Genomic DNA, 12744 nt, shown 5'->3' with positions numbered 1-12744 from the left:
GTTGTATATATAATAAATCAACGCGTGTAAGGATTGCAGCTTCACTGGAGACCAAACAGCATCTGATCCTGCGTGATGCTATCTAGTACATGCTCCCATTGTTGTAAGTCGGTCGGCTCGAAGAGTGGAAATGCTGGATCGCCCCATGGTGCTTGCCATTGGAACGGTCCCCCAGCTGCCGCCAGGTGTGGAAGTCCAGGAATCGTTTCAGAGCTGAGATCGGTGTTGGGGGACGTGAAGGCATTCATACCATGGTTTGACGCGTTTGGGGCTGCTTCAGGTGCCTGTAGATGCTCGTATCTGGGATCGTTTGAAGCGGTATCAGCTGAAGGCTCGGCTGCACTCGTTGCACGGTTAGCGCGAAATTGAGTAGCTTTCTTAATGCAAAGCTCGACTATTTTTACTTCAGCAAGCGCAAACTCGTTCAGCCAGATGTCATCCCGTTGCATATCGCAGTATGCGGTGAGGTCTTCAAGGATGGCATGACATCTGCGCGAGTGCGGGTCTTTAACGGCGATGATTCCGAGGACGAGCGCACTGTTGAATAGGTGATGAGGGCCTAATGTCCATTTAAGGCGATCGTGAAGCGGTTGCTGAAAGTAGTCGATGCGCATTGCGAGGTCGGCGCAAGCAGACGATATGCATGCGTCGTGGCTATGTCTGAAGCGATTCGTGATGCTTTGGCGAAGGAGATAGGGTCGATGGAGTGTCACTCGTGCAAAGTGGTACATGGAGTGAAGATGAAGCCGATTCCAATATAAGAATGGGTGCAGCTGATCCCTTGACATATCTGGGTCGCTCAGGTGGTAATAGTCGGGAAGCTTAGCCTCCCAATCTAGAATATCACGATCCAGTGAGAGTACGGTGTCGTAGGAGACGGTGAAAAGGCCGAAGCAGCGTTCTTGTATGTTTCCTACGATCTTTGCAAGGTCATGGGCGAGGAAATTGAAGACGCTGAGCGTCGGTTCCGAAAGTGGAAGCTCTGGAATAGTCGCAGCCTGCTCATCGCTCTCGTCGTCCAGCCATACGTTAGTAGCGCGTTTGACGAGGCACTGCTGATCAACGATTGCGAAAGGACGACCTATGGCAAGAGCGATGGTTTTGTCCAGCATGTATAGGTGACTCCAGAGGCGCCTTCGCGTTTCGGTCTCCTTGCGAGGCAGTCGCCAACGTTCGCCATCAATGTGTATGCCCTGTGCTTGGGCCATGCGCATAGCAAAGCTTGTCGTCAGCCATGCTTCTGGCACTCGTCGCAAGTGGATGAGATAGCGAGTGACTAGCACGCCAGCTCGCACAAGGTCGGTGGACTCGCCATAAAAGGTTGGCGCAATGACAATGGCTCGACGTGAGGCCCAGTAAAAGCGCAACGATGTTTCTTGCAACTCGCGTTGCACCTCGCCGTTCTTCGGGTACGGGCAGTCCAGGAAGACGCCGTACGCGAGAATGATGAACAATAACGCCAGCCACCGGAGGTCGATAGACGCAAAGTCATCAAAGCCAAACTTCCTCTCCCAAAACTCGTCGTATTTGGCTTTGAAAGACGTGGGGTTCACAGCGTCAATGGCCCAGTTCAGTTCTGAGAGGAATACGTCAACGAGGCGGTCGACGCTGGCTTTGTTACGGGGCAACAAGCCAAGCAAATCCCATATCTGGGAGAAAGGACCGCCGACGTCGCGGAAAGAATGGGTTGATGCTGCGGCATGGCGAATTCCAGATGAAAGGTCCGGTGCCGGAGCTTCAATGATTTTGGCTGCTGCTTGGGGGCCGAAGTAGGACGACCCGAAGAACGAGGGCGCATCTCGACTCTTGAAGAGGTTGCCAACAAGGGCGTCTCTCGATTCAGGCGACGCTCTGCCACTTGACCTGTGTCGTTCTGAGCGTTCTGAGCGTTCAGGGGCTGTAGTATCTCCTGCAGCACTTTCTGGCGCATCATGTTGCCCAGCCAGCGGTGTCTTGGGGCCATCCCCTGGCTCGCTTGTCGAGGGAATCATGGAAGTCTGGCGTCGATGCGCCTCGGCCTCTTCGGTATATATTACGTGAACGCCAAGGAAGGATAGTCCGTGCCAAAATAGGGTATATTATTCACCTAGCAGCTAGTTTAGCTTAATAAAACTTATAAATACAAATTATTACTTTTATATTATAATAAATTAGTAGCTAAAATATTTAATAATTTTTATATTTTTTATAATTTTAGTATAGCTAACCGCAATTTGCGCAGCCTTAAAATTAAAATAACATTTTAATTTTATATTACTAGAAACTTTATACTTTAATATAACTAATTTTAAATTAAATTTTAAAATTAAATATATAACTATATTTTATTACGCACTTAGCAAGCAGCATTATAAAAACTTTATAATTTATATAGTAATTATACTTCTGTAAAAATATATTTAATACTATTACTAAAATATTAGCTTACTATAATAAATAAATATTGTACTAGTATAGCTACTAGAAATTACTAAGTACAGTAAGTATTTTTTTAAAAAAACTTTAAAAACAGCAATATAATAACTTTAAACTTTAATTAGTTTTTATTAGTATAATTATAGTTTACTATTAATTAAATAAAAATTTTTATAAAAGTTAATATTTAGCTTATTTAGCAACTTACAAACTTTTTTTATTATTTATAAAACTATAGTTTAGTAAAAAAAAAAAACTAATAAATACTAGGCAATTATATAACTATATTTAGAATTTTTACTATTTATTTTTTTTTTACTTTTTAAAACGTACCCGCAAAAATTCCTAATTTAGTAATATTTTTATTATAAAAATTAAATATTTTTAGAATATTACTATTTAAAGTTAAAATCCGGCAGTACTTTATTAAGTATATTAAAAATAGCAAATTTACTAAATTTTACTAAAGTATTTTTTATTATTACTATTTTTTTTTGCTTTTTATTACTTTTTTTTATTTAAAAAGACATACACTGCACAGTATTAACTTAATTATATTTTTTTTTTATTAAAATAGCCTGCTATATTAATTAATAGCAATTGCTCTAATATTATAGCTTTTACTATAGTTTATAGCTTATAGCTTTTATTAGCCTAATTAGCTAGATAATAATTAGGCGGCCCTACTTTATATTGCAGTACTTTTTTTTAAAATTTACTAAAAATACTATTATACATGCTTATAATCTTGTAGCTTATTTAAATAATTTATTAAAATATTGCTTTTTTATACTTATTAAAGTATTTAAAATTGCTATTAGTATACTTAAATTTTATAAAATATTTATACTATTTAAAGCTAAGCTTTAGCGCAGTATTATTTTTTTAATTTAAAAAACTTAGCTTATTTCTATACTTAAACAGCTTTCTTTTAAAAATTAAGCTAAACTAAAATATCTACTTGCCTAGTTACTATATTTAAAAAAAAAATAAGCTGCTAAATAAAATGTTAAACGCGAAATAAACTTTTTTAATATATAAATATAATTATTTATTATATTATAATTTTTTGCAGATTAGAAGCGTGCAAAATAACTTTATATAATAGTAAAAATTTCTATTATAATAATTTTAGTAACGCTATAAAAATAATACTACACTTAATTATTACTTACTTTACTAAATTTATTTATATATTTAATAATACAGCAAACTTATTAAGAAATTAAAAAAATAAAAAGTAGTAGTAATATTTTATTACTTTTTTTATTTTTAACTATACGCAGAATTAATTACACACTTATTATATATATTTTTATAATAGTAGTAAATATATAATAAACTTTATTACTTATAATTTTTACTAAAGTTTAGCTTATATAAAAACGCAAGCAGAATAAGAAAAAAGTAGTAATTTAGTATATAATAACAAAATTGCTAGTTTATAACTTTCTATAATATATAAATACTACTATAACTATTTTATAGGGAAAAGAAGGACTTTTTATAATATATTTAAAAAATTTAAATTTAAGCATATATTATACAATATTAGAATAAATAACTAAGTTAAAAAACTGCTAGCTAAATAATATATAGCAGCTATTTTTACAGCTATTAAATAATTTAAATTTAATTCTAGTAACTAAACCGCAATTAGGCAGATAATAGTAAAAAAATTACTAAAAACTACTAACTATTGCACTTAATTACTAGAATAATTCTTATTAACTAATTTAAAATTAGTCTACTATTAAAAAATTGCTTTTAAAATTTTTACTATAGTAAAGTTAATTTATTATACAAAAAAAATTTAAAAGTATACTTATAAAATTTTAAAATAATATTAGCAAAATATTATATATATATACTTTGGTTCAAGGTGCCGGTCTTGTATAGCAAGGAACTAGCCCAGAGTCTAGGCCTCCTCGCAAACGCTAAAAACACAATAGAACGCAGAGCAGCATTAAGGAAATTGTTAATAAGTGTTATATAAATAGCGTTGGTGGCATAATAGTTAGTAGTCAATATAGCTTATTGCAAGAGTATAAGACAATTGCATAAAAGGAAGGCGTCCTTTTATATATATATTGTATATCTAGAACTGCTGCCTGCAGCTCCCTGCCCTTAACTATCGCAACCCATTAAAAACTATACAAAATACTATAGTCTACAATTCCTCTTAAGCTAACTTGCTAAACTAGAACTTTAATTAATACTCTGCATGCTATTACTAATTAAGTCGCTTACTTCCTTTTAGGAAAATATTAGTTAAAGCGCAAGCTTATAACTAAACCAAGCTCCTAATTTTAGGCTAAGGATTTATCTGTAGTTTAATAACAATAGTCCGCAAACTTAACTAAACGCCTTATTTTAGTTTAATCTAACCCGCCTAGCATTACCTAAACAAGTTAGTTACTATTAAAAATTAATAATTACATTTCTACAATTTTTAAATAATAACGCATTAGGTCTGCTAATGGCGATTGTTAATTTTAATAATCTATTTAGCTAGCCTAGTATTGTGTAAACTTTACTGCCTTAATACTATATTAAAGTGCTGGGTATAGCACCTAAACTGTGATTTTATACTAAATTCTCCTACTGCGTTGTATAATCTGCGCTAGCATCAACTTTACTTTTATTTATAGAAATATATATATACTTAACTACTACTAACTTAATACAAAGTCCTAGTGCAAAGTATTTAATAATAGTTTAATAAAAACAAATACTACATGCATATAACTAGAAATAATAATTTAGTACTATTATTAAAAGGCAATTTTTAGCAAATGCAAAGGCAATATAATAAATATATTATATAACTAAATTAGCTTAGTAATAATATGTTAATTAGCTATTAGACTAGACTTTTTTTAAAAATAGAACTTACTAATAATAAAAGCTTTTTTTATATATAATAAAACTAGTATTTGTTAGAAGCTTTATATAAAAACTTTTGCCTTTTAATATAGCTATAATATAATTAAAATAACTAAAGTTTTACGCTAAAAAAAGCTAAAATAGCTAATAATAATATATAAGTAAAAGCAATAAGCAGTACCCTAAAATTTATTTTTAAATAAATTAATTTTTTCTAGCTAAATATGTCTGTGCGCAACCATCCGGATAATATAGCAAATATATTTAATAAAATATATTATTAAAATATCTGCAACTTTATTAATGCTATAAAAATTATTATTGCTTTTTAAATAATAGCTAAATATACTATTTATAATAACCTGCACTAATATTTTAAAAAAATAGCTTTTTTCTAGTACTAGTTAAACTTAAAACTAGAATACAAGCTAAAAGTTATTAAAAAAATAAGTATAAACTAATAAGAAAAAAAGCTAAAACTTTTTTAGGTTTAACTATTTATTGCTTTAAGCCGCCTACAAAAAAAGCAATATAGTTTTAAAAATTTAATAAAAAAATATTTTTTAATAAAATAGTTTCTAAAAGTTAAATAATTCTATTAAGATATTAAATACAGTTATAACAACAATAACTAATATATTATATATATATAAAATTTACTAAACGCGCAAATTTAAGTATACTTGCAGAACTTAAAATTAAATATAAAATTTAATAATTTTCTATTTATACTTAAAGAACGCAAATATATATTAGTTAAAATTTTTTAAAATAAGTTTAACTAGAATAAGTAACTTTTCTACTACTAGTATAGTAATTAAAAAAATAAAAGCTTAAATTTCTTAGCAAATAATAATACTGCTTATTGCAGTTATTAGCTAAATAAAAATTTAAATTTTTAAAATTAAAGCTATTGCAACAGCAATTTCTAATAATATAAAAATAATTCTAATATATAATAATAGTAAAAATAGCAAAATACAAATACAGCTACTGCACTTTATTATAACAAGTAAAAAAGAAAATAGTAAAATAAGTCTGCTTTACTTTTTATATAAAAAAATATAAATAAGTAGAACTTTAACTACTTAAAGCAGCTAAATACTTAGTAGCTAAATAATATATATTTTAGTACAAATAAGTAATAGTATAACTAAATTTAAAAAATGTACTATAATTAAAAATAGCACTTTAATAAGCTTAGCACCCTATTTTAGAACGTACTCTTATATAATAGTAAAATTTTTTTTACTTTTAAAAAAGAAATAGAAAAATTATATAATTTTAAATTACAACTTAGCTCTAATAGCCTTGTATTAGAAAAAAATTGTATAATAAATAAAAATTTAAATAACTATAATTTAAATATATAGGCCTGCCTAATAACTAATAACCTAATAGTAAAAAAACTATACGCTAAACAGTTAGACAGCAAAAATAAAGCAGCCTATTTTATTAAATATATGCAAAAATTTTTTTTTTTAAAAGAATATCTAGTAAGTTACTAAGTTTACTATTACTTTTATAACTATAAGTTTTTTTTTAACAATTAGCTTTACACGCATATTAAATAAATATATAATAAATTATATAATATTTTTGCAATTACTTAAAAAAAGCTAAAAATAAACAGCTTGTTATATACTCTATTTAACCTAGTAGTTTAAGTATTTAAGCTATTAAAATAACTTTATATTGTAAAGTTAAAAGCTCTACTACTAGTAAATAAAGTAATATTAGTATAAAACTAGTATAAGTTAAAGCTTAAAATTAAAAATAAATAATAATAGCTAGACTTTACTATTTATTTAAATACTAAAGCAGCAATTATATTAGCAAACAAGTTTTTTATTAAAAAAAACTTTTAAAATGTAATATAAAAGATACTAAAAAAGCTAGTTAAATATACTAGCGCAAGCTTAAAAAAATAATAATATTTAAATTAGTATATATTATAATTTATATATTATTGCATACTAAATTTAGCAAATAAGTTTAAGCTTTATAGCGCGTCTATATATACATTGTTTTAGTATTTAAACTAAATATTTTTATTAGCATAAATACTCTAGTACCGCAAGCAGTAATTATTAATATTAAAAATTAAATTATAAAATAATTAATATACAAAAGCGTACTTGCACTTTTTATTATTAAACTAAAAAATAATTTTGCTAAAAAGAAGCGCAAGATTACAATATAAGCAGTAGTAACTATTTTAGTATATATAGCACTTAAAGTGTATATTTATACATTCTAACTTTTTTTATTAAAATATAACTATATTTTTAAATTTTTAAACATGCTACTACTAGCTTTTTAAGCCTATACAATAATAATACAGTCTAAATTACTAAAAATTATTATTTATAATAATATTAGCAATTTAATTTATTTATAATAGTGTACTCTAGTAAAACACGCAATACTAATAAAAGTTAAAGCAGTTTATTAAATAAATAGCAACTAGTATAGCCTAGCAGCTTTACTAAATTTTAAAAAATTATTTAAAAACAAACTTAAAATTAATAATAATATTATAATTTTTAAAAACCTAGCAGCAGCAAAGCTTTTTAAAAAAAAAATAATAAAATACTTTTTAATATAAACAGACCGCGGATCTACTATAAATATTTTATTAAAATACTAAATATAAATTAACTTAAAAAATAAATAATAAAATATTAATATTTTTTTTAAAATCTACAGCAGAAGACTACGCAACTAAAAATGCATTAATAATATTTTTAATAAACTTTAAAAGTAAAAAAAGCTAAAGCCTGCAATAATGCTAGCACTATTTCTAGTTTTAGTTTTTATAGTTTAAAAAAAATTAATTAAGCAAAATATAAATAGTACAAGCACTATTAACTAGAAAAAATAATTTATTTTAAATATACAAAAAATTAACAAGTAAATAATTAAAAATGCATACTTTTTAACTATATAGCAAAATATTATCAGCCAACTACAAAAAGCTTGCTATATTACTATAGTAAATAGCTTTAGTTTTTTTTACTAGTTTAAAATTTGCCTAGAAAATTGCTACAAATTTACAATTAACATTTACTATAAAGTAAAAATACTTAATATTTGCGCTATAAGCTTTAAAAACTTAGTAGCATACGTACAATATTATAAAAATAATATATTTTAAAATATAGCTAAGTTTGCTAAAATATATATTAATAACTTTATTATATTTTTTAAAACTTTTAAAGAGTATTTATAATATTTTAATTTTTTTTTTAATTAAATTTATAAAATAGGCATTTTGCTTGCTCTAAATAAAGCTTTTTTAAAATACTTTTTAGTAAAATTTTTAAAATATTACGTAGACGCATTCGGCATCGCCTTTATAAAAAAAAAAATAAAAGTACTATAAAATATTAAGTTTTTTTATTATATTTAAAATATAAAAAAATATTATAGTATAATTAATTTTTTTAATAACTGCACGTTATACTTAGCCTAAATTTCTAAACTTTTTACTAAGCTTAAAACTAAGCTATTGCGCTTTACTTTTAAAAAAAAAAAAAAAAAAAAATAGTAATAGCAATGCACGCAACTATCCCGGCAAAAAACCTAATTAAAAAAGCTTTTAAAAATATTTAATTATTATAAAATAATAATATTTAATTATTTTACTACAATAAATCCTAACTACTATATATTAATATTAATTTGTCTAAAGAATATAGCATAGTAGTTATAACATATTATATAAAAAAAAACTTTAAACTTATTATAATTAATTTAAACGTACTAAAAGGATATAAAAATAATAAATTATTACTAACTACGTAATTTAAGCAATTAATTAACTTTGCTAAATTTTTAATTAAGCTTATTATTTTTTTATTAAAATGCTTTTTAGGCCTAGAATGCTAGTATTTTCCTACAAAATTAAAAATAGCAGGACTTTATTAAGCAGTTAAGAAACTTAAGCATATAATTAAAATATTACTTAAAATATATATTTTTATAAATTATACTATAATTATAGTAATTGCATGCTAACGCTGTCTAACTATAATAAAATTATTAAAAAGTTTTAACTTTTAATTAACTAAAGTTTTAGTCTACTTTTAGCAATTTAATTTAGATATATGCTATAAACTTAGTAGGTTATACTTAGTACTTAATATTTTATTAAAGCTAAAATTTAAAACTATACTAAAATTAGACTTAAAAATAAATATGCTAAACAATATCGCCTATATATTTTATGCGCTAATTATTAAAATAGATAAAAACTTTAAAAACTATTTTAAGCAAGTATATAAAAATAATATATTATAATAATATATTGTAGCAGTTATATCTAGCGAATAATAAAATAATAAAAATTTAATTTAACTAATATAAGAACTGCGTTTTTTCTTTAAAAGAAATCTAATTTATTATTAAAATAAATAAAATAAATTAAAATATTTATACATACTTAAAAGTATAATAAAAAAAATTTTTAAATAAGCTTATAATAAGTTTTACTATTAAAGCTATAACTAAACTTATAATTAAGTAAAAACTTCTTTTTTTATTTGCAAGCTTTTAAAGTACTTAAAAATTTATATTAAGTATTATTTATTTTATAAAATTAATTAGACTTAGTAGTATTATTTATATAAATTATTAGAACTTATTAATTGCTCTGTACAACTATTTAAAACAGTCTACATTAATATTATTATATATCTACTAGAAATATTTTAAAGTTTTAATACTATATTTACAGAAATATACTAAGTATTTAAAGCTATTAATATTATACTTAGCAAAAAATACTAATTAGGCAAAAAATAGTCTATAGCTTTTACCTATATAAACTATTTAATAAATTAAAGCAATTAATAAATTATTATTAGTAATAAAGTAGCTACTTTTATTAAAAGCATGTTTAGCTAGCAATATAAAGCAATAAGAACTAAGTTTTATACTACAGCTGCCTACTATTTAAAAGCTAATAGTTAATTTAAAAAAACTAATTAAATAGTAAGCATTACGCTCTGCTTTTTTATTACTACTAATTAAAACTATAATTAAGATAAAATACTTTTTTATATTTAATTTTTTTTAAATATAAGTATAAATTATTTAATTAGATGCACGCTTTGCAAATACATTATAAAATTTAATTTATATTAAAGTTTTAATTTACTTTATATAAAAAATATATTTATAAAAAAAAACTATAAAACTTTAAAATTTTAATACTAAAAAAAAGTAAAAAAAGCTTTTTACTTTGCAAAGGTTGCTTAGAAAAACTACTATAATTATTATTATTAATTTTTTAACTTAAAACTTAGTAATTATACTATGCTAGTTTTTTATTATAATTATAAACTAAAAGGCAGTTTTCTAAAGAAAATTGGTTTTTAATAATATAAACTTTTAAAAATTTTTAAAAAAATTAGCAAAAATATATACTAAATTAAAAAACTGCTAAACTTAAAAATATATAATATAATTAATATTGTATAACTTAAACTTTGCTATATACTAGACTAAAATTTTTATTACTATTTTTTCTTAACGCTACTACAAATAGTTAAAGTTAATAGTAATAGAAAATTTAAGCTTATTAAATAAATTATTAAAAAGCGTATTAATAATACTACAGGAAAGCTAGAGTACTTTATTAAATAAAAAAATAAAAATACTATTTATAATTAATAGTTGTCTACTGCGCAAATGCGCACTGCTAAAAAAATAAAAAAAAATTTTAATACTAAATTTTTAATTACTAAATAAAAAACCTAGCAGCAGCAACGTATATAAAGCAAACTCTAAAAATAAGTAATTTATAATTATTAATTGTAAAAATTAAAACTAAAATTGCTAAACCTAAATGTAAATAATCCTAAATACTTAAATATTAAAATACTATTTTTTTTATATAAATAATATAATCTACGCTTTAGGAACTACTTTAATACTTATAGTATAAAAACTATTTATAATTTTAGTAATAAATAATATAAATAAAATGCTAAACTTTAATAAAAACAGCCTAATTTTAGCAGTACTTATTAAAAATAACTGCTATTACTAAAATTGGCCGAAGTTCTATTTATTTTTATTTTAGCAATAAGCTTTTTTATAAAAAAATATTATATGCTAAAGCCTAGGCTTTAAAAGCATATATAATTTTATTACTAACTAAAGTATTTAAGTATTTTTTTTCCTTTTAAGCTATTATATTTGCAGAAAAAAGCAATAAGCAAAGTATTTTTAATTTCTGCTTTTTTTTTTTAGCAGTTAGTTTTTACTTCTTTTTGCTAAATACTTTTTACTAAAACACTATGCTATATTATATCTTAGTAAATTATAAAATATATTACTTTATTTTTAGCAATAAATATATATATATATATCTAATAAGCTAAATATACTAAACATTTTTTTTACTACTACTTATCTTATTTATTTAATACTTTTATTATGCTATTATACAATTATTAATTTTATTAAATATTTAGTAAAGTAAAAGAAAATTATTAGGCTTTAAATAAATATGCTTTATACTTTTTTTATTTTAATTTTTAATAAAGCAAATATATAAACAATTTCTTACTTTTACTTTTATTTTTTTAATATTAAACACTATTGTAATAATTTATTTTAATTGCCTAAAAATACAATTAGTATACTAAAATATATAGTTATAGTTTATAAGCGCTACTATAGCTAATAAGCCTAATAAAGCAATTAATAAAATTGCTAATAAAATTAACCTGTTAGAGCAGCACAACAGTAATATATATAATTTAAAAAAATTAATAAATTTTAGCTATAAATTTAATTTTATACTTTTTTATAAAAAATATAAAAATTACTTATAATAAATTTTTAAATAGTAGTAAAACTAAACTATTGCAGGTAACTTCAGAAAAGTAATAAAAAAAGTAAAAAATAAATTACTTGCATTTTAAAATAAAAATATTACTTTTTTTTAGTAAAATTTAAAAATTTTTAAAAAACTTAGCAAAAAGTATAATTAAAAAGATATAATAACAAAACTTATAAAAGTAAGTAAAAACTAGCAATAAAATTTATAATTAATTTTAGTACTTTTTAATTAAAAGCGCTTTTAAAAGCTTTAAAATATATTAAGTACTATTACTACTTTTGCCGCAAAAGCGCTTAAATATATTAATATACTAAAAAATTTAAATATATAGCAGTACTTTTTATAAATAAGTAAAGCAATTAAATACTACTTTATTAATTATTAGTAAAAGTTAGACTTTATATGCACTAAAGCAGAACTTAAAATAAAATTAACTAAATATAATTTTTATAATTTTAATAAGTAAAATTTTAATTAAAAATTTTATTTATTAATAAAATATTTCCTGCAGAAATATAACTAGCAAATAAAAAAAAAAAAACTATTTAATGCAAAAACCTATTTTAAAAATAATATTTATATTTTAAATA

General features: G+C 23.7%; 1 protein-coding gene across 1 annotated transcript; it reads right to left on the bottom strand.

The window, feature by feature from the left end:
• Window positions 1-41: 41 nt before the first annotated feature.
• On the bottom strand, window positions 42-1991 carry K460DRAFT_296088 (fungal-specific transcription factor domain-containing protein; the record flags this gene model as incomplete). Its single annotated transcript, XM_040929608.1, has 1 exon — window positions 42-1991. The coding sequence occupies one exon, from the start codon at window positions 1989-1991 to the stop codon at window positions 42-44; it is 1950 nt and encodes a 649-aa protein (XP_040782921.1).
• Between the last annotated feature and the right edge of the window lie 10753 nt (window positions 1992-12744).

The sequence above is a fragment of the Cucurbitaria berberidis genome (assembly GCF_010015615.1).
Source record: "Cucurbitaria berberidis CBS 394.84 unplaced genomic scaffold K460scaffold_7, whole genome shotgun sequence".
NCBI lineage: Eukaryota > Fungi > Ascomycota > Dothideomycetes > Pleosporales > Cucurbitariaceae > Cucurbitaria > Cucurbitaria berberidis.
The sequence above is the reverse complement of the archived record's forward strand: the minus strand, read 5'-3'. Positions and strand labels throughout refer to the sequence as shown.